Source organism: Chlamydotis macqueenii, chromosome 3, assembly GCF_036417535.1.
Source record: "Chlamydotis macqueenii isolate bChlMac1 chromosome 3, bChlMac1.mat, whole genome shotgun sequence".
Classification (NCBI taxonomy): domain Eukaryota; kingdom Metazoa; phylum Chordata; class Aves; order Otidiformes; family Otididae; genus Chlamydotis; species Chlamydotis macqueenii.
Window position 1 is genome coordinate 103,954,956 of NC_141558.1, and position 26,404 is coordinate 103,981,359.

Here is a 26,404-nt window from a genome sequence, read left to right on the forward strand (position 1 = left end):
GAAGGGCGTTCCTGTATCATTGGAATAAATCCATACTGTTTGAAGCAGCAGTATAATGTACTCTTTTTAAGATTAATCTTGTTCAATTTATAAAGCTGTTAGGTATTTTTAATCTGACAAAGCAATTAGAAGAAGCTTTAGAATATCAGATATCTGTGTTTTCAGTCATTTTAGACAGGTGTGCTCTTGTGCTAGTGGTATTTAGCTTAAACTGTTCTTTTTGTGCACTGTTAACCTCCGGCACCCTTTTGCTGTATTTGTGGGGAGCAACCCAATCCTTGTTCAGCATTTGTTTCGTAGCTTGAGTTGAGCCAAGCTTTTCTATTTTCCGGTCATCCTGATAGCCCTGGTCTGCATCTGCTTTGTTTCAGCTTTTCCTTCCCGAGCATGTGTGTCTGGTACTGATGTGCTGACCCAGAGATGATCTCAGTAGTGCAATGTGCTACTTCTTTCTCTCCAGGAAGAAACATCCTAATGCTATCTTTTTCCTTCTTAGAGCTGCATAATATGAACAGAGCAGAAACTTTCAGTGGCAAGCTAGTGTTCCCAGGTATATCTCTCCTCTGTCATTTCCAAATGATGAGGCTCTGTTTTATTAGTTCTGCAAGGCATCACGCAATGATCTGTCCTATCAAAATTAATTCAGTTTCTGTTACCTTACCTCTCAAGGTCATCTGATTCTTAAAGTGTGTTCTGACTTTGTATAAGCCACAAAATTTATTAATTTGCACTGAATGTTTCAGTCCTCAGAAACACCTCAAGGAGATTTTTGTTTCTTCAGATTGAACGAAAGACAACAAAAAGATAATTGCACTTTTTAGTTTTGTTCTCCTTTACAGCTGTTTATTAATCTTTGGTTCTCTTTGGTTTAATAGCAGTTTCTTTTATTGTACCATATGAATGGTTTAGTATAGCCTGGGTGCATTAGATTTGAAGTCTATCTGTTGTCTATAAAATCAGAGTTATCAGATAATGACATACCGATCAGCCTCTGAAAAATTATAGAGGGTTCGTTTTCCTAAATTCCAACTCTTGCACACATCTCTTCTGAAAAACTTTGGTTTTGTTTTTGTTCCCATGTAGTACTAAGGCCCAGTTACTGTGTCTGTAGTTATGCTGATAATTTATCTACTCACCAGTATAAGTATTAGTAGTATATTTCTACGCTTCTCCATTTTAAAAAACATGGTGTCATGATCAATCTGAAATATTTTTTGATGAGACTTCATTTCACCTCTGATTCAGTGTTCCGGGAGGTCAGCTGGGTCTCCCTGAGTTGGAATTTGTTAGATAATGAGTTTGGCATTATCTTTATTTTCATACTGCTTCCTTGTCAATGATATTCCTTGTTTCTTTCTCATTTGTGGTACCAGGGCAAAAGTGTGTTGTTTTGATTTTTTTTTCTTTTTTTTTTTTTTTTTTTGTTGGGACAGTCTTGCTTATCTAAAGAAACTTCTCTCATCCTGGCTAAGAATGACTGAATGACTGTCTTAGTCATTAGCTGTAGTCATTTGTCTGCTCACCATTCAAAGACAGATTTTAATCATAAAGAGTGAGTAGCTGTACTGGGTCTAGCTGGTACAGATTTTTTTTTTCCCTTAATAGCCTGTATGGTGCTGTGGTTTGGATTTGTAACTAAAACAGTGTTGATAATGCACCAGTGTTTTGGTTATTGCTGAACAGTGCTTGCACAGTGTCAAGGCTTTCTCTTTTTCCCACACTGTCTGCCCCCCTAGCAAGAAGGCTGGGGGTGTGCAAGAAGCTGGGAGAGGATGCAACCAGGACAGCTGACCCAAACTCACCATGGGCATATTCCATGCCATATAACATCATGCTCAGAAATAAAAACTGAGGGGAGGGGTGTTTTTTGGAAAGCACCCATTACTTTGAGACAGGCTGGGCATTTGTGGGAAGTGATTGCTTTTGCATCACTTGTTTTGGGGTTTTTCTTCCACCCTTTCTTCTTCCTCTTTGCTTATTAAACTGTTTTTGTATCAACCCATGAGTTTTCTTGCTTCTGCTCTTCATATTCTCTCCCCTATCCTACTGGGGATGGGGGGAGTGAGCAAGTGGCTGTGTGGCACTTAGCTGCTGATCAGGGTTAACTGACAACAGTCCTTTGTCACATCCAGTTTGGGGCAACACAGCTGAGGAAGTGCTTGAGAAATGGAAGAGAATAATCCAGATTTTTCTGAAAGCTGATTTTGTCGTAAAACCAAGCAGAGTCAAAGGACCTTCATGAGAGATCTATTTTTGGGGAATAATATATCAAGGTGGGCATCATAATATCCCAATTCACTGGGAGTATAGAGGATCTGAGGCCCATAGCACCCCAAACGAAAAAAAAAATTAGCAACATATGAGGGGGGTTGAGATGCTTCAGAAATAGTTGGTACAGAAGCACAGCTCCTAGCTCCTTGGTTTAGCTGCTGACCAGGATTAAGCCATAACATAAGTTTTTTTTCTCAAGTAATATGAAAAAAAAAAAATTCTTCTTTAGTCAAATGAAGTATGGGGCTCATCCAACAGACTTTGGGGTCTATCCCAGTGGAGCGGATTATCCATTCATTCCCCTCCTCTCCCATTCACGTAAATCCAAACCAACCTGACTTACTCATACTGTGTTTTCACAAAAAAAAAAAAAAAATCATGACCTCAGTTATTGAGGAACAAGAAGCAAAAATCTACGTTGTTCAAAACTTAAGCTGCAGTCCTGACTTGCACTTCCACTCTGTTTCTCCTACTTTTTTTCTGTATTAGCAAGTAGGTTCTTTTTGGCCTATACCATGCAGAAGTTTACATATGTATCAGGTGTTTCTTTCTGATCTTTGAAATCCTGGTCAAAACTGGTAAAATTCTTTGACTGTGCCCATCTAGTGGCTCCTGTGTTTAACAATAATTGTATTTTTTTTCTCCTTGTTACCTAGTGAGTTTTTAACTTGTCTTTGCATCTTCAATTATTTGTGTTTCTTTCCTCAGTTTGTACATGCTGTGAGTCCTGCAAACAGCTAATTTATTAAGTTAGCTAGAGTCTCAACTTTCATTCAGAGCAAGTTGTTCCTACCCTTCAGTATCAGGAAAGTACTTGAGAAGAAACTGTAAAGTTTCAAATACCTGGTGGTAGTATTTGTCCATGCATTTGGTATTTTATAAAAGTTTGGGAGCAGATTTTTAACCACTGCATGATTAATTGATTTGACATTTTTGAGTTTATCGATTTCAAGAAGGCACTTGCTTTTGCTTAATATAGGTCACTCTGCTCTCATTTAAGCTTCTGGTTTGGGATTTAGACAGTTACATGCCACCCTAACCCATCAAAATGAGAACTAGAGTGACCTGGTCTGTACTGTTCATCCAAGCTATCATGCATTGCTGAGCAACTTCATCAGTGGGACACAGAAGTTAGTCCTTGCAAGCTCCCCTGGGTAAGGCGTGATGCAGAGTCACAGCTGATCATGGCATGTGTTGTAGCGTAGCCCCACTCAGGACCAAGCTACACGGCCTCTTACTCTCCCCACCCTCTGAGGGAATGAGGGAGAGAGAATGTAACAAAAAACTCCAGGTTTGAGATAAGGACAGGGAGAGATCGTTCAAGTTACAGGCAAAACAGAGTCGACTTGGGGGGAAACTATTTCAATTTATTATTAATAAAAACAAAGCAGGATAATGAAAGAGAACAAAAAACCAACTTCCTCCCACCCCTCCTCTCTTGCCAGGCTTAACTTCATTTTAAATTATCTCCACGTCCTTCCCCCCTGCTGAGTGGCACAGGGAGGAGTAGGGAATGGAGCTTGTGGTCAGTTCATGACAATTCTCCTTTCTTCCCTTCGGGGGAAGAACTCCTCACATTCCTTCCCTGCTCCATTGTGGGGTCCCTCCCACGGGCTGCAGTCCTTCATTAACTGCTCCGGTGTGGGGCCCTTTTCCATGGGGTGCATTCTCTCAGGAACCAGCTGCCCCAGTGCAGGCCCACTATGGGCCACAGCCTCCTTCAGGCGTCCCCTGCCCTGGCATGGGGTCCTCCATGGGCTGCAGGTGGATCTCTGCTCCTCCGTGGACCTCCATGGACTGCAGGGGGACAACCTGCTTCACCATGGGCTGCACCACAGGCTGCAGGGGAATCTTGGCCAGGAGCCGCGTTACTCCTCCCCCTCCTTCTTCACTGACCTTGGTGTCTGCAGCTGTTCCTCTCACAAGAAAAATTCTTCACAATCAGGCTCAGGCAGACATCTCTCAGGTTCTCTTCACATCCCATCTCCTCTTGACTTCTTGCAGCTGGGCTGGGCCGAGTTGAGCCCAGACAGCTGCTGAGCAAGAGGCCAGAGGGTGAGGGCCGCAAAGTCCAAAAGGCTCGTGCGTGCCCCTCTCTGCCCATGCTGCTGCTTCTTCACTCTTTTATTTTTAATTATTTTTTTTATTTTCCTCTTCTCAGATAGGTTATCACAGAGGCATTATCACTGTAACCAATTGCCTCAGCCCTGGCCAGTGGTGGTTCTGCCCTAGACCCAGCCAGGTCCACCAGATGAAGGTGAAACTTCTAGCAGCTTCTTGCAGAAGCTGCCCCTGCAACCTCCCTGCTACACAAAGCCAGGACAGCATGTCAAGAGAAGGATTTATGATGGATCAGGTGGTGTTTTGCTCTGTCCCAGGTCTGTGTGCCAGAGTATGAAAGTTGCTTGGTTGTGTTTTTAGAAAGCTTTTGCTGTGCAAGCCCAAGCTAAACTAACTGATAAGGTCTATCAAATGCTATATTACTGATCACTGCAGAACACATAAGAGAAGGTGTTAAGTTGTTTCTCACCTACTCTTTTCATATTTCCTCTCCCAAGCTCATCTACACCTGTCAGTGCTTGTACAGATGAACATACTTGGCTTCCTGGCTTGTGTGCCTCAGATACTGAATAATTTAATAAAAAGCATAATCTAGTATTCATGGAAACCTGACCTCAGCTACTGCTCCCTGAGATAAGGTGCTTCCTTCTAGTAGGGACAGAGCAAAATTTTTCCTGATAGTCCTTATGTACATTTCTTATTCAGGAAAGCTGCTTCATAGTACAGACCTCACCTAGCAGTCAGGACAGAACCACTCTGAGAATGCTTCTCCAGAATGCCTTCTGCATCCTAACAGGCCACCTCAGCAGAACATATTAATGAAGTGTATGCCAGAAACCTATGTTAAACTTCAAGAGGGTGATGTGTAGTGTATGAATCCGTCATTTCAAAATTCAAATTCATGTTAGAAATAGTTGCGTGCATATAACAGTTGAGATAAGGGATGACACTGGTTGCTTAAGAGAGACAAAGCTTGTGCAAGCTAGAAGAATAGGTTAGTGCTGTTGAATCAGTACTGACATCTGGAGCTCACCCTGCTTTTCCTGGAGGTGCTGGGTATTACTTGTGTGAAGTGCTCTTTGTTAGACATCATGAAGTACTGTGACAGACAGTGCCTGTCTGCATGGATAACAGGAGGCTGTAGTGTATCTGGTCTTTACTGTTTGGGATGATGATGTCTGGCTGAAGACAGTTAGGATAGAGTTAAGAAAAATCGATATTTGCAGTCAAAAGTATTACATCTTATTAGTTGACGTACCTGGAAAACTGCAAAGGATTTGCATGCAGAAAGCCTTTTTCAAGCTTAAAAGAGAAATTGCAATCTTCAGGTAACATTCAGATTGAGGACAGTTGGTCAAAGGTGAATTTATCTATTCATCCATTAGCCTGTGAGTGGAAGAAGAGTGGGTACGTATAGATTTGGGGAGAGTAGGGATAAGGGACAGAGAGACAGGGAATTGTCTGTGGGACAGTGACATTAGTTGGGAGGTACACAGCCATCGTGGAGGTAATGGAAACCATAACTTTATAACAATCCTTTCCAGCTGTCTTCTGACTGATTTTAGTATATTATAGACATTACTTTCTTTGAGAGGTAGCAGAAGTCGCTCATATGAAGCCACCAACATGGAAAACGTGCATGTGTGCTCAGGACAGATGTATGTTGCTTCTTCTACTCAATTAACCTTCTTCTGTAAAAGCATCAGTAAATCTTCCAAAAAACTTCTTGGGATCGCTTGCTAGCTCGAGTTGGTAGCTTTTGGACTTTGTGTTGGGCTGCCATCTCCCTCTTGCTGATAATTAGTTCCCATGAAGAACTGAACATTGAGGTCTTTATAATAAACCTAATGGTCATAATGTACCATTCTTAACAGTGGAAAATTTTACTCAATAGCTACATTGTGACAGTATTTCTTGAGTTAAAGATGTGCAGGTTTAAAAATAATAAAACCTACAAGTAGGCCGAGGATGCATGAAGAAAAAAATATTTTCAGTGTGTGTGTATATAGGAAGTTGCTTAAAAGAAAATGTTGAACAGTTGATGTGCTGTAACCGTTTTTTTTTTTTTTGCTAAGCAGTTCCTCTGTGGTAGTGCTCCTGTGGTGTTTTGGGCAACAAGAAACCACATCCGAAAGAGATGCGACTGCCTGGTTTTGTGCCCATACAAAGCAAATGCTGGTGTCATGGGAACTTGCCAAGCGACACGTTGTCTTTCGCTGTCTGTTGGTATTAGCTCCTTTGATCAGCACAGGCTGTACTGACCTCAGCCATTTGTGGCAAAAGCAGCACATTGTCTTTGTTGGAATATAAGATTGATGAAAAGAAGTTCATTAAAAGATTTTCCTGCAAGCAAATGCTGAAATAAATGGGTCTCAGATCCTGAATATATGAAAGGGCTATAGGCTGTGTTTATCTTTTTCCTTGCAAGCACATTCAGTAACTTACTGTGATGGGTGGGGAATTAAGAGTCATTGTTCCTGCCTTCCTCTCTGTTGGCACAGCCATGTAATTAATTGAGGTATTTTTCAAGGGAGTTCCTTACAGGATCTTCTGTGGAGACTGGGGCAAAAAAAATCTCCAAAAGCAGACCTGCAGCCAATAGACAAAAGGTTTTGTTTGTTCACTTTTGTTTTTACATTTGTGTGCCCCCTATCAGATTCCCACCTTTTGCTTCAAAACAACTTTAAAGGAGGGGAAGAGAAGTCCAAAGAGAACAGTCGTTATTATCACCTAGGGTAAATGGAGAGGTAGGTGATGGGTGGTGGCACTGAGGCAAGAGCCTGATTACTCCATTACACCCCTCATTGGTGCTCACATGCACACCTGCATGTGTTGCTCATGTGGAATAAAGAATGGGAGGGAATCTACTTGAAGCTGGAGAGCTGATGCCTTGTCTGGATGAGATCCATGAATGACCTCCCCCTCATCTTAGGGAAGGGAGGAAAGTGTTACTTGACTTCCCAGCTGCAGATTTCTTCCCAAGTACTAGCTTTTTTTCCCCCTCACAGGAAATATGTATATGCTCTTTTATAATAATAAGTTATTTTTTAAAAAATTAATGTAGATGTGTAACAGTGTTCCAGCTGTGAGCTCTAATTGTTTCATGTACCTAATCAGCACAAGATTACAGCAGAACTCTTGCCTTCAAGTTTTCATCATAATTACTTGTAGCTCCTGCAGAGAAGAGAGTAGAGACCAGAAATAAATGACTGGTCAGGTTAGAGGGCGTAGTGAAGCACTAGAGTAGTGTGCTGATTTTGGCTGAGGTAGAGTTAATCTTCTTCATAGTAGCTAGCATGGGGCTAAGCTTTGGATGTGTACTGAAAATAATGTTGATAACATAGGCATGTTTTCGTTATTGCTGAGCAGTGCTTACACAGAGTCAAGGCCTCTTCTGCTCCTCACACCACCCCACCAGTGAGTGGGCTGGGGGTGCACAAGAAGATGGGAGGGGACACAGCTGGAACAGCTGACCCTGACTGACTAAAGGGATATTGCATCGCATATGTTGTCACGCTCAGCATATAGAGGTGGGGGAAGAAGAAGAAGGAAGGGGGGGGACATTTGGAGAGAGAGCATTTGTCTTCCCAAGTAAGCGTTACATGTGATGGAGCCCTGCTTTCCTGGAGATGGCTGAACACCCACCTGCCGATGAAAAGTAGTGAATGAATTCCTTGTTTTGCTTTGCTTGCATGGGCAACTTTTGCTTTACCTATTAGACTGTCTTTATTTCAACCCATGAGTCTTCTCATTTTTATTCTTCTGACTCTCTCCTCTATCCCACTGGGAGGGAGTGAGCGAGTGGCTGGGTGGTGCTTGTTTGCTGGCTGGACTTAAAACCACAACAAATAGCCTGTGTAAGGAGGTTGCGGAGTCATCAATACTTGGAAGTGTTTTGAAGACCTCTGAGGCAGCTTTGCAGTTAATATAGTAAGTATCATTCAGGGATTTAACGCTGTGTGTTGTATACAGCAGACTTTTGAGTAGTCCAGAGAAGATAATAGACTTGCTTTTCTTAGTTTCCTGTAGACTTAATTCATTCTGTGGAAAATATTTAGGAGGTGCACCTAGTAGATGTAGTCTGGAAATCTGGAAAGGTAGTCAGTTGTTACTGTAAGTTATTCTTCCACAGATGAGTATGGACTGGACTACACTATCTGTCAGTCTGTCTTTAGCCTTATTTTTACTTTTTTTTTTTTTTTTAAATGCTTTCCCCAGTCTTCTAGGCAATGTACTTATTCATCATGCAACCATTCACCCTGTTTGGTCTTTGAAATGGTGGTTACAGCTTGTCCACTTGCCTTGCTTTTTATTTTTATTGGAGAGTTTACTATGCTTTTACCATATATTCCCATAAGAATTTTCTAAGTTTTCTTTCTTGGTGTTGCCTTGATACATAGATTAAAGAAAATTAAGAATGTCAGAGGGAAGCTGTTCTATTGCTCTTTAACAGGTTACATACCTACTTGAGATATTCAAATTATTGTACTTACTGAGTCAATATATAACTGTCCTTTTAGTTGTATTTTAAAATAGGCATTATATGGTTAATCTTGTAAGCAAATGTTTCCATGGCTTGTCAAGAATAATTAGCTAAAGGAATTACTAACGATTTCTGTAGAAGAACAGTGCTAACTGTTTTAATGACTCATTCTTGCAAAACTTTGAGGTGGAATATAACAAGTCTCAGTAAATTCTTTCCTGTCTTCCCTTAGATGTTTTTCATATAACTGGCTATAGTTCAGGTCAGCCTTGGAGATGTTTTCTTTTTAGTTATTTGTTCTGTAATTGCAGTCATCAAGGCAGCTCAGATTTGTGCAGTGAAGGGCTAGGAAGCAGTCTGCTCTTGCAGGAGGTAGGTGCTGTTCTGTGTAGCAGGGTAAGAAGTTAGTTAATTCCAGAAATATAGAAAACCTCAGAATTCTTAAGCAGAAAGAGTGTCCATCTTAGGCATTTGAAGGCAAGTTTTCTCCCTGTCACCGGCCTCTCCTGAACCTAGTGGTACTGCGAGGACTCGGCCTTCAAAGCAAGGATGAGACGTTTCAAGTTCTTTTGGCTTTCCTCTTTCTTTGCATTAATTGTGTGGAAGTGTCACTGCAGGAGTTGCTTTGCAAGGTAGGAACCCCCATTACATGAGTGAATGTGTATTTACCAGCTCAGTTGTGAAGTTCAAACTCCAAAACCTCATGAAAGGGGGTGAGGAGAAGCCTTAGAAATCTTGGACTAGTCCTGGTTGGGAGCAAGATAATATTTTTTCCCCACTATGTAAATTGATTTTTAGTTATACAGTCTGACTGGTGTACAAAGAGGAGGAAACTTGTGCTGATCATATACATGGTGAAGGAAGGAAGGAAGGGGAGTGTGTACGAGCGACCTTGTGCTGCTGAGCCACCACAGCAAGTTTCTGGGTAATAAATTTCTGTGGCAGGTTGTGGAAGTAAGCTGGTGACGTGATGCAAAGGTAGCGCAAACTGACACTACTAATCATTGCTTGAGAACCACAAAGAGAAAGGAGGCTAGGAAGAAAGGGAAAGAAAGAGTGTAGGGAAGATGGAGACGAAGAAACATGTTAAGAACTTAAGGGCTGGCGGATGGTATTTACTGTGTTTAACACAAAGGCGTTCAGTGCCTGCTTTGTGTTTCTGCAGCAACTGCCTGAGCACAGCAGTGACAAATGGGTATCCAAGGTGAGAAGTAGGGACCTATTTCTGCAGTATTTATTCAAACAAAAATCCTGCTTATGTGAAGCCTGAAGAATCAAACCATATAGAAATACTTTGTGCTATTTTTGAATGTATTTGAGACTGAAAACATGTAACTGCAGAGCTCGACGCATGTGGCACATCTCTATAGTGAGATTTGTGATGTATTATTAGTTTTGTTCAAATTCCTTAGGAAAAGACAAACTTAAAAAAAAATAAACATGCTGAAGTGGGATGGCTTTGAAGTTGTTTTTCTCAGGTAAAGTTGGCTTTTTCTTTGAGAGTGTCTCACAGTCATCATCTCTACTTGTTTGTTTTAGGCAATAGGTTTAATGGCAGTAGAGGTTAAAAAGGAGAAAATCCCATCTGACAGTCATTTCTTATCTTAGCTGGGTTCCTAGTTAGTGACAGAATTATTTTGTCTTCTGCCTAACTTCCTTTCTTTTCTATGGTCGTGTTCTGCCCCAGGATGTAACTGGATTCTGTAAAGGTTTGCAAATTACAGTGTGTGGGGGACGGTTCCCAAACCTAATAGAAAGCTACACCCTTGGAAGGATGTAAAATTGTGAGTGTGTGTCACAAGGCAGCTCTTAGCAGGAGAAGTCTGGAGCAGTCGTATATACACTTCTTTATCTCCACAGTGCTCTTGCTGAGACGTGAACATCTTTGATTTACACTGGGAAATTGGTTTCCAGCCAGTGAATCATAGAATCATAGAACCATTTAGGTTGGAAAAGACCTTTAAGATCATCAAGTCCAACCATTAGTGTAACACTGCCAACTTCACCACTACACCAAGCCCTTAAGCACCACATCTATGTCTTTTAAATACCTCGAGGGATAGTGACTACACCACCTCCCTGCGCAGCCTGTTCCAATGCTTGACAACCCTTTTGGTGAAGAAATTTTTCCTAATATCCAATCTAAACTTCCCCTGACACAACTTGAGGTCGTTTCCTCTTGTCCTATCACTTGTTACTTGGGGGAAGAGACTGACACCCAACTTGCTACGGTCTCCTTTCAGGTAGATGTAGAGAGCAGTAAGATCTCCCCTCGGCCTGCTTTTCTACAGACTAAACAGCTTCTCTTCCCTCAGCCGCTGCTCCTAAGACTTGTGCTGTACACCCTTCACCAGCTTTGTGCCTTTCTTTGGCCATGCTCCAGCACCTCAGTGTCTTTCTTCTAGTGAGGGGCCCAAAACGAAACACAGCATTCGAGGTGCAGCCTAACCAGTGCCGAGCACAGGAGGACGATTGCTTCTCCAGTCCTGCTGACCACACTATTTCTGATACAAGCCAGGATGCTCTTGGCCGTCTTGGCCACCTGGACACACTGTCGACTCATATTTAGCTGCCTGTTGACCAGCACCCCCAGGCAGCTTTCCAGCCGCTCTTCCCCAAGCCTGTAGCATTGCATGGGGTGGTTGTGACACAAGTGTGGGACCTGGCACTTGGCCTTCTTGAACGTTGTACTAGTGGCCTTGGCCCATTGATCCAGCCTGTCTAGATCCCTCTGTGGAGGCGAACAAATCATTGTTTGGTTGACATATGGCAGTTCAGATCTCCCTCCACATCTGATTGTTGTTTTAATGCGTAATAGCATGTACTCCTGCTACAGTAGTAGTTACCTGCCTTGATTAGAAATAAGGAGGGGGACTGAAAAGTCAGTCATTTATCCATACTGTAAACATGATTTTATCGTATTAAGGTAATGTTATTTGAATTGAGATTGTCTATTAGCTTGGCTGTAGCACTGTTAGATAAAATTCATTCATGTCACTAATGCCCGTTCTCCAGTGTACAGCACAATGTCATCCAAAAGCTTCAGGCAACTAATTTAGCTAATGATGACTGAAAATGTAGATGACTTGTTCCTAGCTGTTGGTCACTAGTTGAGGCCAGTAGGGGACTTAAGTTGAAAGGATTTCAGAAATGTTTCAAAGGCTGGCCTAGTTTTGGTCTTCCCTGAGGGGAATGAGGATTTGTGGTGCTTTCAGGCTTGCCTGAAGCCAGGAGAGCATCTCAGATGTCTCATCTTTCCAGCATAGACATTCATATGGAACAGATATGCTCTGAGAAGGGGATATGTTTTACTTAGCAAAGAACAACCTCTCACGTTAGACTATTGCTTTTGCGCAGAAGTTTTGTGATAGCATTGACAGGACGCAAACATGTCCCTTAATTCCTCCTCTTTTCTGTCTTGACAGACAGCTCTCATTAGTCCCGTGGTGCCTCCAGCTCAGGACATGGATTGCTTGAGGAGAGCCACAGCTTTTAGACTTTCTTTTTCTATCTCTGTGGAGAAAGAGCTCTCCAAGCTTGTTGGCTCTACTGACTCACCTCAACATGCCATGCCCCAGACCAGAGAGACTTTGCTAAATAAAGGTTTTATTCACAAGTCTTGTGGTCACACTTACAGTTGCAAGCAGAACAAATACAAAGCCTCCTTCTTGCCTGTGTTTGATAGTGGAGTAAGCAAATAGGAAGGTGATAGCTATATGCTAGTTACTAGGAGACTGCTGAGAAACCACTGTCCAGCTTGTAAGTACAGCTGTGTTTTAAACAGCCCTCACTGTCCTACCAGTCCTTGTGTCATTTCTAACAATTAGGTTTTGGGAACAAATCTGGGTGCAAATCAAAAGTGATTTTGAGGTATACAACTTTCCCTGATTTCCCTGTTTACCCTCCCCACCCCTCCTCTACTACTCATTTACTTCATCAGTCCATCAGCTAAGGGATGTGCAAATCGTTATGCTATTAATAACTGTTCTTGTCTCTGTACGCTTTGCCAGCCACCCACCTTGTCCTTGGTCTGGGGATGGGTGTTCTTCATCCAGTCTGAGCTATTGGCTTTGCTCTGGATGATTGATACACCCTTGTCAAATGTAAAATGCATCAGTTATAGCAGGGCTACAACTGACCGTTACTTCTGACAAGTTAAGAGGATGATGCATAAGGTGTATGTGTAACAGACCTGACTCCAGGTGTCTTGTCCAAACTGTTTTCTGATCTATAATTGTGGAATTTTTAGAGGAGCATGAAGACCTCTATGTGGCATGAATAGGCATGTTAATTTCTCCTAAAGCTTGTTCTCTTCTTCCTGTAATTTTGTTGTACTCTTGTAAACTATAAATGCTAATTTTACATATATTTTGATAAAATAATTTGTAGCATTGAATTTGCAGTTTTCAAATAAATGAAATTCCTTTTTATCCATAGCAGTGTCAAAAATTTCAACTCCCTCTTTTGATGCAGTCTCATTATTTTCCTTCTCTCCTTTGTCCCTCCACCTTGCTGTACCAAAATGTGTGACTGTCTGGCTTATATTCAGCATTTCAGCTTCATTACAGCTCTTTCTTTGTCTTGTGCATTTTCAATGTGTTACTAATCTGTGGCTTTGCATATGCTGTGTATATTCATATATTTCTTATTCTTTATTCCAGAGATGGTGATGTTGCTGGAATGGTGGTCAGGCACTGATTGCACCCTCTACACTGATGCAGAGAGTTACGACAAGTATGGGAAGGAGAGTGCCATTGTAATCCTTAATCACAATTTTGAAATCGACTTTCTCTGTGGTTGGAACTTTTGTGAAAGATTTGGGGTCTTGGGGGTGAGTTTTGTTTAACATTTAAACATTCTTTTCTAGGATGTGGAAAAAAAACAAAACAATTCCTTGGTTTTGAAAGTTGACAGATCTGTGCTTGAATTTCACTCAGCTTGTCCAGATGTAGGGAGGTGAACTTAAAGCAATGCAGTGCAAGTATGCAGAATAGTGAGACAGGATTGCTTGAGCATTCACAGAGATTTTAAAAGCTGCTGAAGGAGATTTTTTTTTTAACCTGTGGAGATCATTACAGTTGTTTCTCTCTGTGCTTGCTAGGTAACTATTACGGTTCATTGTGCTGCAGAAAGATGAGCTGTTCTCTGATTCTTTCCCGGTAAATTGTAGAATTTGTTTGCTCTCTCTACTGTAGTCTTACAAATCCACAGCTAGAGTCTGAATGATGTAGTCTCTGTCTCCTCAATGAAAGAGCTGCCATCTCAAATGAAAGCAGTAACCAGGTTATAGCTAGTAAGAGACGGGGGAGGAATGAGTTATCCCTAGTTGAATATGCTATTACACTAGACTAGGAGTACGTGTGTGTTTTTCAGGGTTGTTTTTTTGTTTCCCCTGTCAACTCACGGGGGTGATTCAAGCCCCGCTCCTAAGCCTGCTTGACTGACTTCTGTGGTGATGACACGACATTCTCTACCTACAAGGATTTTAGATAAGAGTTCCCCCTCCTAAGAAAGCAGACTAATACCTCATTTTGATGGTCTTTACAGCATCATCTTCTAACTTTGCTACTGGCCACTGTCAAAAGTTCTGACCTTGTATTATGTGAACCTATGACTTTTTGTGGCCTTTCCTTTGGACTCTATGCTTTCTGGACATTTAGGCACCATTCCAATCACTTTCAGATTATAATAATGACAGTTGGCTTAGAAAAAAAAATAAACAGACACCTTAAAACTGGAGGAAAATGAACCTAGGCATTACAGGCCCTGCATATTACCAAAATAGCTGTTGACTTCTAATTACTGAGGAACAATTCTACCGTCATGTCTAGAGCTTGAGTGTGGAGCTGAAGGATAGCATGAGACAGCAGGAGATGTAGGGAAATCTGTTCCTGGAAGGCAGATGTACATGCCAAAAACATTCTTTGTTCTATGTGCTTATTATACAGTGGTGCTTTAGTATAGTCTATCTAATTTTGTAAGCCTCATGGCTACAGTTCTCTAAATTAAGCTGTGTTTTAGAGGGTCAGGTGCTGCTTCAGAAAGCACCATTGTAGAAAATTTAAAGGATTGTTTTTGTACAAACCAATAGGGGCCCACAAGGTCAAAAATATTTTGTTTTACATTGGTGTTGTGTGGTTGGATTGAATTTCATTAGCTTGAATGTTTTTTTCATAGTTTCCCAAGATAATCAGAATTATGTTTTAATTTTTTTATATTGTTCCCTATGCATAAGAAAACCACTATGTAGAAGCGTAACTGTTGAACAAGTACTGTGCTGCTCCAACTGAAAATAATTTTTCTTTTTTTTTTTAAGATGCTTACAGTTATTTCTCAGTTTGTATTTTTGCTACTCTTAGGATCCTTTTAGGAACTGATATTTGTTTGGGTTTTTTAAAATTATTTTTTTAAAACTATTTCAGTCTTGAGTAGTGTGCTGTGATTTTACTTACCAGAAACTGTTCCAGGAAGAAGTAGTTCCTGTGTGCTCTCATTGGAATAGATGTCTTTATACAGTGAAACAGTACTTTTCCCTGTTGAGGCAACCAATCAAGGTTCATCTTAAGCCAGATTAATAAAAAAAAATTGAAAATGACGGACAATCAGTTTCCTGATTCAATTGTCTATATTGCCATACTGGTACTTGACTTGGGACAACGCAGGAGTGGATGAATGTGTAGGGATGGGGGGAAGTAGCTTGGTTTGACTTTGTGCTGCCTTACATGAGTTTGCAGCACGCACAGCTTCAGGGTTCAGTGTGGCAGCACTATTAGGAACATAAGAACCATTATGCTGAGGACTAGTGTTTGGGAAAAGGAGTTACAAGAAAAAGACAGGCATCCAGAGATATTTCTAAGTGGTGTCCCCGCCTCTGGCATTTTGTGGCTCAGGGACTTTGTGAGCTAGTGAGGTTTTATAGTTAATGCTATTTAATTTTATACTCCATCAAGTTTCTATGCAAACTTTAGGTATTTACCAACATCTTACTAAACTGATCTTGTGTCCACTGCTGCTAAAAAGGAGATCTTAGACATGCTGTTGTATCTCCTGCATCTGTTCTGGTGCTTGTCTGCCCTGTTGTGGCATGTTTCAGACACCCCTTCTCTCTCTCCTGCCTTAACTGATCCAATGAAGAATGGAGAGATGACTGGGGAGGGGCAAAATGGAGAAGATAAAGACAACTTAGGGCTGAAAGAGTTGGGACTGATTGTGCTTGCCTGCAGCAGGCAGACAGAATGGCTTTGTTGTGACATCCAGCTGTGTCCCGTGGCCCCGGCAGACAATGGCAGTGCTCTTGACAGTGTTACAAGCATATGTCCAGACCCTCGGTATTTTACAGCTTGAACTTTTATTAAATGAAGCCATTAAATGCTGTAATTTTTTGCTTGGTTTTGCTCATTTAAAATAAAATTAAACTTCATTAAACCTGTCTTGCCCCTACTGGCCCCAAAAGAAAAAGTCTTTCCCTTTTCCTCTTTGCTTTTAATCATGATATGAAAACTGCCCCTCCTGGTCTTAGCTGTAACATTCAGTCTGTGCATTGCTCTGCTCCTTCTTTCTCATGTACTGGCTTTCTCATTATAGCCATAGACCTGACAGGTTTATAATGCTCTATCAACGTGCTTTTGTTTTTCTCAATGTCATTTTGGGTTTTTTGCTGGTTTGCAGGAGGTGGATTGAGAGTGGCACCATCTCTTGCATATTGTCGTTAGGTTTGTGAACCTGACTTCTCTTCTAATGACTCAGTTCTTGTACTTGGATGGCATGCGGTTAAACTTGCTTTCATTAAGATTTTTAAATGGCTGTGGAAGAAAATGTAGCAAAAAGAACAAAAGAAGGTGCTATGAACTTGAGAAAGTGTCTGTGTGTGGAGAAGGGGAAAAAAATAATAATAAAGACAATTCTAACTTTTACTTTTAATTTTTTTCTTTAATATGATAGTCTTGGAGTACCCATTGAAAATCCTAGGAGGTGCTGGGTTGGCAGTGCTGAGTGAGAGCCAGAGATCTAATCATTTATAGTGGAGAAGGAGAAAACCACATGAAGAATCAATTCCATGCTTGCTTTTACTCTCGCAAGTTATTGTAGCCACTGAGATTGTCTGCTAGCTGCAGTTGGACTATGCAGCTGAAGTCACTGATCTGTAATTGTTTGCAGCACCAAACCTTCCAAGATTTTTGGTTGTTGTTGGAAATTTGAAGGAGGATGCAAACCTCACAAAAAACTAGAAGTCAATAGGGATTTCAGGCAAACCTGTGTTCAGCCCAAACTATTAATCGCTTATATCAGTATTCCACTTGTGGTTTTTTTGTGAAGGGATCTTCCTGTTTTGTTTTGAGTCCTTGACAGCTATCAGCCACATGCACCCACCTCCTTGTGCTGCCAGACCTAAGAGATGTGTGCAGGAGGGAGGGAATAGAGGGGTGCTTGATGCTAAGTCAGCGTCATGCTGCTATGGGCAGTGTGGACATCCACAGCGACAGCTGAGTCCTGAATACTCCTGATGCAGAGGTGGCTGCAACAAGCTGCAAGGGAAGGAGGAGCTGCGCTGCCAACTTGGTTCTCTGTAAAGTCAGAAACAGCATAGCCCCAACAGGATGGAGCTTTGTCCATGCCAGTGTTTCTTAATAAAAGACAGGGCTGTTATTACGAACCTGAGCCAGGATGACTGTGGTGGTTGTGTTGTGAATGCTCTGCCTCTCCACCCCATGCCAGTGCAATGGCTGGGGGAGATGCTGACTCTGGTGCCTGTGTGTTGCTCTGTTGTGTAAATAGAGGTGAGATGTGGTCTTGGTGACAGGTCCCTGCAGTCTGCTCTGCCCTTCCATTTTCCTGCCTGTGCCACTCCAGTCCTAGGACTTAACCTTCTTAGTGGTGGACAGCCTAGCTACCGTACCAGCATTTAAACACGTTAGTAGCATTTAGTTTCTTTCCTTGAAGATGCTAAGCATCCCTTTGAAAACAGACCCAGTGGACACCAGAACATGAAATCAGGACATAGGCCTGTTCTGAGGAGGGAAGTGTTATTCAGGACTTATACCAGAAGGACGTTAGTATGCTCTCTGCTAGGATTCACTGTACCCTTCTGCTTCGTTGCTTGATCTGACCAAGCAGTGATAAAATAGCTTTTTTTTTTTTTTTTTTTTTAGTAATTTTAGTAACACTTTTTTCTGAGATGAGGACACTTATATTAGCAAAAATTGGCTGTGCTTTAAAGCTAAACCTGCTGGTTTATTTGTTCTTTTTCTGGTGTCTAGAGTTTCAAGTTATTAATGCTAGTGGTTTTTCTGCCTTGGCAAAACATAAACATTATTCTGAGTGGCTCATTATATTGGCATCAAAATATGTGCATTTCCAAAAGAGGCCATAGTTGTTTATTCCTTGTCAAGGTACAAGGCAGAAAACCATTATAATAAAAACCTAATTCTTAACTGTCTTGCTTTAAGTTTCTCATTAAAAAATTGCTAAGCACATGTAATATTTTTTAATCCTCACTATCTGTTCCATATGCCAGGAAACCTACATTTTATTTAAAAGTTGTTTATGTTGAAGCTTACTGTTGGGGAAAAAAACTGAGCAGGGCCTTAAATATAGGTGTGAGAAGAGACTTCTACTAGGTTGCTGTATGGGACTGCTAGGTGTGTGAACACAGTAGCTCGTTTGTATATTTTAATATATTAATAGAAATTATGTAGTTGTTCATGTAGGCAGACAAAACTGCATTATTATTTGTATTTAACACAACATCTTAGCATATGCTTGGACATACATCCTCTAAAATATTATATTGCTGCGTTACCTTTCCAACATGGAAAAGTTCTATTCAATGTAAAGCATTAGAAATTAGGAGCCTGACTAAATTTCTAGAACCATGGCTTTGGGGGACTAAAGAAACATCTATCTTGATGTTTCTATCTTTCTATCTTGATGTCCCGGAGAGTATAATATGAAGGAGTGCTGTGTTTCAAAAATAGAGCAAGCGGAATCCTCAGAAGTATGTCAATGCTGAGGGCAGCCTAGAGAACAAATAACTTATGAGGCAAGTTACTGCTGCTAATGGTTGCAGCTACAGTGAATTTGTTTTGAAACTGCGGAACGAATTTTATTAGACATCTTCACCTTGCAGGTTGATTTCATGCTGTGTGTTGCATTCTGAGGTGCTGGATAACTGAGGCTGGACATATAAATCAAGTTGATTTTTTTCTTTCTATGACAGCATAGCTGTGCAAATACATCTACAGTAAGCTTGTAAAAATAACTTTTCAAATGTGATGTTAGTGCAATCATTCACAAAAGGAGAACGGCATGAGTATTGCCATCTGAACAAACTTGATGAAAAGAAATTAACCTGTATTAAAATGCTGTTACTGTAGACAAGTTGTCCAAATGCAGTGGTAATTTCAGTAAACATCTGTTGGAATTACAGTTCTGAGCACTGAGAATGTTTGACTTCCTTCAAGAAAGCAGCTTACATGGAATAAATCAGCACTTTTAAATTAAATGTATTCCGCTGAACAAGCTGAATTTGAGGATTAGAGGTGACTGTCCCATAATTACCAAAGCAGTTTGTTAGGGAAAAGTTAGTGGCTGAAGTCAACTTGAGCTGCCTTTTTCTTCTCAGGTATTTATAGAGTAAGGGTAGACAACTGAAACACAATAGATTATAGCTCTAGTTATTGTAAGAGATGGTAGCTTCTGGGGGGAGGCCTAGTGCATTCCTCCTACACGAGAGCAGGCCTGCCAGTATAACGCACTGAAGAGTTTCCTTTCTGTGATTAGTTCTGTGTCATTAGCCTTCCTTCTACTCCTAGGATGGACTGCGTGCACAAAATAGGATAAGGAGATTTAGTTTCTTTTTATGTCCATTTAAGGAGTCATACACTCACATGTCTAAAAGAGCTCTTTTAAATTTTGAAAATGTGTCGGCACAGAAGATGAATTCTTCCCCAGGGCATGTTCTTATTCAAACATCTGTGCTGCTTTTGTGGTTGTACCTGTGCCGTATGACACCCTAGCTCATAACGTCATTTGTTTGTTTCACTGCGGGGAAAAAAAAAAAACAACAAATGTTGGCAGCTCATCTCCTGCCCTTGTTTAATTCATACACTTCTTAAGATATGCAAAACATTATAAAATGGCTATGGTGAAATAGTTACTTGAGCTTGCTGTTTGGATTAGGGTTCCTATGTTTTAAAGTCTGGGAGGGAGGACTCTTAGATCGTCTTTTCTGACTCTGTGCTCTGGAGGCCTGTACATCCTATATAGAGCACACTTACATTTTTTTATGGTAACTCTTATGATACTGAACACTTACTGTAAACTTTGAAGAGCATGTTTGGTTTGTTTTCTTTCCATTTTGGGAGGGTGATGCTGTTTCTGTTTGCCTTATTATGCAGTGGCTTGCGCTAGGTTGTGGATGACGGCTGCCCTGGTTGTGACTGAGGTGAGGAGTAGTTCCCTAGCTCTCCCTGCTCAGCCAGAAACACTTTGCATCTGTTGGGCTTCCTTGAGTTAAAGCCTTAGCTTAGCTGTCTTCCTCAGACACGTACAAGGGAGAGGAATGGAAGACCGTATGAACTGGTCTGTGCTTTTAATGGAAGCTGTACTGTAGATGGCCTACAACAAAAAAATGCTCTTTGGAGGCTTTTAAAGATATATGCTAGAACTATTTACATTTATGTTGGAAATAAGACAATTACTTGTGTTAAAAGTAACTAAGAAAAGGAAAAACAGTAGTGTGGGGAAAAAAACAGAGAGGTAAGGAAAGTGGTGGGAGGAGAGACTGTTTCTCTGTGGCGAGTTTGAGGAGCTGGAAGAGGAGGCTGGGCTCTTTGTTGCCGCTGCCATGGAGTAGGGACTAACATCCAACATGGCTTGGAATTTGAGATGGTAAAAAGTGTGCTGAATCCTCTGGATTCTCCTTCGGGGAGAGCTGGGTTTCTAGTTCTGACCTGGGCCCATCGCTGAAGTTCTTAAAATGATCAAGAGGGAACGCTTTATTACAAAGTGTTAAATGACTTGACAGAGATGATTCCTAAATTCTGATTCTTAAAACGAGAGTTGTCTCATGTCATCTTCTGCTCTGCTTCTGTGTAACAGTCGCTAGTGAAGCTATGTGATGTGCACTTACTTGCCTTCCAGTCTTATGAGCTTTTAGGTAGCTTAATTATTTAAGGTATTTTTCTCCTTGAGGAATGAGTGCAGATGAGAGAAATGAGCTGAGATAAAGAATTAGGCCAAGTCTCTTCCCCTAGTAACAAAACGAACAACAGTGACCGAAATACAAAAGCAAATAATTTCCGTTCATGGTAATTTCTACCAGTAAATAATTCCTACTAGTCAAATGCAATGTGCTGGAATCCACCTGCAGGGCATTTTCATGGGATGGCTTATAGTGATATCACAGACAGAAACTGGACTGTAATTACTCTATCTATTCTCTAGGAAAATGTCACTTTTTCAGGATGTGCTGAAGCAACAATTTTTATACACACTTATGTGTGTACCATTTTATTGATTAAATAATAAAGTGAAAAGTAAGATAGCTCACCAAGGTGGACTGGCCTGGAACACAGGAAAGGAGCAAGTGGAAACAGTTCTGCTGCCCAAAAGGTTGTCAGTATGGGATGATCACATAATTAATTTCTGAAGTAGGATTTGAGATTCGAGACTTGTTGAATGCTTAGTAAGCCATAGATTTCTTGTGGAGAGTCTGCACAAATCACATCAGTGTCTGTCACACCTGTGAGACAGGAACAGTACTACTTTAACACCAGAAGCATGCTCTGAAGAGAAATTCGCTAGTGTAAGTATTTCTGCCCTTCCATAAACAAATCTTAAACCCAAACGAAGTACTTCTATTGCTGTTGTTCTTTCTAGTGTTGTTTAAGGCTTTCTGTTTGTAAATCATGCGCATGCATCAATGTACTGTTGTGCAGCAATGGCTCTGTGAATCTGTTTTTCATTCAGAATAGTTTTCTTGTTGTGGTGAGGTGTCCCAGCTTTAGGGAGAAGCATAGCTGCAAGATAACTTAAAGGAACTTGAGTTGCCACTGCCCAGAGTCTGCTTGAATTAAGATTTTTATTTTATGTGGTTCGGGTCTTTTGCATGGATTCCTCAGTGTTTCAAGGAATTTGGCTTGTGGTTTGGCTTTCAGGGTTCAGGCAAGATAGACGCGCACACAGAGAGATATAAATGCGTATGTTTAATTCTGGAAGACTTCTTTCATGCAGATGCCTGAGATCAGATTTGACTATTCAGTCATATGATGAAAACTTACTTTTCTTTTTGTTTTTGCACTGGTGTTAAAACTGTCACTAGTCGATATGAATCTATATTAGTGTCTAACTGTGCATGCATCATGCTCACAGAGAACTCTAAGTCATGTAACTCTGTTTTACTTGCTTTGACTCTGTCTTGCAGAGTTCCAAAGTGCTTGCAAAGAAGGAGCTCTCCTACATGCCTATCATTGGCTGGATGTGGTATTTCCTAGAGATAGTCTTCTGCAAGCGTAAGTGGGAGGAAGATCGGAAAACAGTCATGCAGAAGTTGCTGAATCTCCGGGACTACCCTGAAAACTTTTGGGTGAGTGATGACTCAGTGGAGTGTGAGGTGCTGTGGTGCTTGGAAGGGATGAAGGACATAGACAATACATGATAGTTGCCACGTTGCTCCTGAGAACTTTTGATTCCTGAGCTTCCTGGGCTATCAGGAGAGTATTCTCTAAGAATTGAATTCTCTCTTGAATTTCCCACGTAATAGTCTGTCTTGTCTGTTTTCTTCTTCTGTAGTATGGAGCCCTGCAGATGATATTATAAAAACACCTCCACTACGATCCATTCAGTAAACTTTGTCCCTCTGAATACAGGAGTTGGAGAGGGATAGATGCATCAATTCATCATGGTGTAACAGATGCATGTGACAGTGCTGTATTGAAACACATTAGCTGTACTCTTTACTTAAGCTCACCTCTCATCTTAGATTGCAGAGTTCATACTAGTATTTTGTCCTTCCATTTCCCTGCGGTTCTGCCACTCCCGTGAAGATGCTAAGTCAGACATGGCCCGGTAGAAGTGGAAGCCACAGTACTTAGTCAGAGAAGTGGCCTCTGGGGCAACTGACTGTGTTTCAGGGAGAGGATTGATATCACCTTCAGTAACAGAAAAGTGTTACTTTCTGCATCAGCATCATTTTTTAATATTGAGTCTGCCTGGCATTTCCTAGTCTGGGAATGAAAATTTGAATATTTCTCTTCTCAGTAGTCAGAAAAATCCTAGTTCTCATGAGCTGATGATGACAAGAGAGGGATTCAGTTAAGGAGATGGTACCTTAAGGAGCGTCACAAGGGCTTACAAAAACTATTGCTTAAGAAGCAGTTTCCTAGTGAAGATATATACATCTCTCATTCTCTGAAACAAAATTTTCTTTTTAATTGTTACTGATTTAAATGAATGCTAAGCAATTGAAACTAAGCTCTGTGCTTGGATAATGATTAAATGACTTCCAGGCAGGAGGCTGTCTGGCAAAGGGACCGTTCTTGGTTTCTAGTTCTAGTCTCTCTCACAGGGATTTTCCTGTGCTTTGTGACTCTTAAAAGGTGTTGAACACCTTTCTGTACGCCTAGGCAGTTCAGCTGTCACTGGTGAGCACAAACCGCCGCCATCCTTTCTATACTGCTATAGAGGGATTGCTGAGAAGGAGCTGTACCTGTACCGAGAGACACAGTTGTTGGTGTACACCTGGGGTTTTTGGAATGTGAAGTTTCGATTTGCCTGTGTGTGGTGATGTAATGTCAAAAGGCATAGCAGTAGCACCTTGGAAGGTAGAAAGACAGAGCATGCTAAGTGGGCTAGGAGGATTTTCTTATCAGTTTCTGTATTTTTCATCTAGCTGTTTAACATCGTGCATGTGATACGTGAGTAAAAGTGCCCTTAGATGAGCTGGAACTGAAGCTGGCTGCTTGGCTAGTTTTCTTCAGTCTCTCTGTGTTGGCTAAATCTTTGCGGGGGGTTATGGTGACTTAGCTTGTGCAATCTGGCGGTACTCTCTGATCTGTTAGTTTGTACTCAGGCTTGGCAGAAAGCTGATGAGCAAGTGGTACATCTCTAAAGATCTGTCTGCCAGTGGCAAAGTTGTAATCGTTCATGTCTGAGCACTTCCGCTGTCTAGTTCATAAGGGGATAAGGCTTCTGGTTGTCCCACAGTTACTGCCCTATGTCTGTTACCAGCCCAGTCATTGGCATCAAAGTTACCGTCTGCAGTTCTCAGTGGTTCTCATGCCATAGGGAAAGCAAGTGGGTTGGAGTAAGGGGAAGTAAGTTGAGCACCAAAGCATTTCTTGGAAATGTTTGGTTTAGACATTTACCAAGTTTTAGATACCAAGACACCAAAGCACCTCACCATCAGTGAGAGACTTGCAACAGGACGTAGGTTTTGAGTGTTTTCTAACATCTCATTAAAGATGGTGTGACTCATTTACAGAAATCAAGTCATTCAGACAGCAAGTAGCAGAGCAGGTGTTAAAGCCCAAAGGCTAGAGTTCAAACCAGGGGATGGCAAGTTGGGTGGGTCAGGACAATTGAGAGAGTTTGGTTTGGTTTTGGTTTGTTTCGTTTTTTACTCCAGGGCAATTAAATGACTGTAATGTGTATGTGGCTATGCCTGTCCCTGCTAGCACTGTTTTAGTTTGGGCTGTTTTAGTGGGAATTAGAGGTGCCTCTGGTCAGAAAGATGTGGAAGACCTCAACTGCTTTCTAACTGTAGTTCTCTCTTGGTTTCAGTTCCTGATTCATTGCGAGGGCACAAGATTCACAGAACAGAAGCACCAGATTAGCATGCAGGTAGCTGAAGCCAAAGGCTTGCCCAAGCTCAAGTATCACCTGCTGCCACGAACGAAAGGATTTGCTGTCACTGTGCAGTGTTTGAGAAATGTAGGTAAGGAAAGTCACAAGGAACAGTCACAATAACACAAATGGTTATTTCATGTAACTGCTGTCACTTTGCCATGCTCTTAGTTTTCCCTGTAGCATGTGGATCGCAGAGCCCTGGGATCTGTTCTGACCTTTCTTCCACTAGCCTGCAAAAATTTAGATTTTACTAACAAAGTCCTGGGGCAACTTGGTTTTTTTGTGTTTTGATTTTGTTGGGGTTTTTGGTGGGCTTTTTTCTTTGTTTTCTGTTATTGTGAGCCTGTATTGGGGGATGTACTTGGTAAATGTCTAAAGAATAATATTTCTCAGTATTTACAAAGCAATCCTATTCCAGTAGAAGCCATTACATCATTAGAGAATCTGAGACAGTGTGTCTTAAATATTTTCTCGTGGTAAATATCTACCTCAAATAACACTATTTTAAAATAAAAATATATTCTATTTTAAACTTCTGTGTAGATGTACTCTTTAGAGGTTTTTTAGTAACCTTTGTGGAGCTGAGGAATTGGAATACACCTTGACTGAAGATACATGTATGAGAAATTTATAAATAAATTATTTCTACATTACAGAAGATGAGTAAGTTTTTCTTTGTTAATGTTGTTCTGAACTCCCCACCCCCCAGTTATTTCTGGTTACTTGAATTTGCCAACTTTAAAGTGCCATCAGTAAGAATATGGCACACATGCCTTTGAAGTTATTTTCTTTGACTAACACAATCCATCAAAGTCTTCTGCTGTACTTCATGGACAAAGGAAGGACAGTGCTAAGTAGCCATAGTGCTACAGTATTTTGGGGTTTGGTAGGTTTGTGTGCTGTTGGAAGGCTGATTTGTAAGAAAGACAAAGTAGTTAGTGGTTTAGAAGAAAATGTTCTAGCTTGACTGAAGTTAATGTCAAAGCTTCTTTTCTCTTTGATGACATGTTTTCATGTGGCATATCTGGGATAGCTGCTGTGAAAAAAAGCTTTGCAGTCAGCTGTCTTGCTATCTGTCATGTTTCTTCCACATATCCTCTTGCAAGTCGGGTAGATGATACCACTGTTGTAGCTTGTCAGGCATCCATGACTTCCCACTCCCAGCATGGGTAGCATAGCTTGGATCTTTTCTGATCTTACCCCTGTGAAGAAGGGGTAAGTTATGTGTGGCACCCAGCAGCTCCCTTAAGGGCACAGTTTAACCTTCCCTTTTGGACTGTTTTGCTGAAAGCAGGGGGAGGTAGACTTGAGGCCTTGAAGAAGAGCTGAGTCAGAACTCTGTGACCTCCAATGCCCTGAGCTGGGAATCAGGGACAGGTTATTTTGTTCTTTTTCACTAAGACTGTGTAAAGCAAGCAAAATATGGTATGATTATGGACAAACAGCTGATTTGTAGGAAAATGTTTCAAAATGAAACAATTTTAGGGAACCCAGGTGACACTTATAAAAAGTTTTGGGCATTCATGTTCTGCACTACAGTAACACTTCTTAGGATGATAAATATTTGAAATACTTTCAGGAAAAGAAGACTGAGGTTGCTAGATTACTTATATACTTGCAGAAGTGTATGTTACTCCCTCAGTCCAGGAGCTGTGACTTGCTAGATCAAACAGGGTAAGGCTAATAAGTTATGATTTCCCTGTGAGGGTTCAAGGAGAAGCACAGAGAGTCATAACTTCTCAT

General features: G+C 41.1%; 1 protein-coding gene across 2 annotated transcripts in view; it reads left to right on the plus strand.

The window, feature by feature from the left end:
• AGPAT4 (1-acylglycerol-3-phosphate O-acyltransferase 4) overlaps positions 1–26,404 on the plus strand; it is a 79,912-nt gene that overhangs the window by 33,649 nt on the left and 19,859 nt on the right. For both annotated transcript variants that reach the window (XM_086744159.1, XM_086744160.1), the window contains 3 exons: positions 13,477–13,646; positions 22,239–22,400; positions 24,596–24,749. In XM_086744159.1, the coding sequence (XP_086600285.1) occupies positions 13,477–13,646; positions 22,239–22,400; positions 24,596–24,749 (486 nt within the window). The remainder of the gene's footprint in view (positions 1–13,476; positions 13,647–22,238; positions 22,401–24,595; positions 24,750–26,404) is intronic.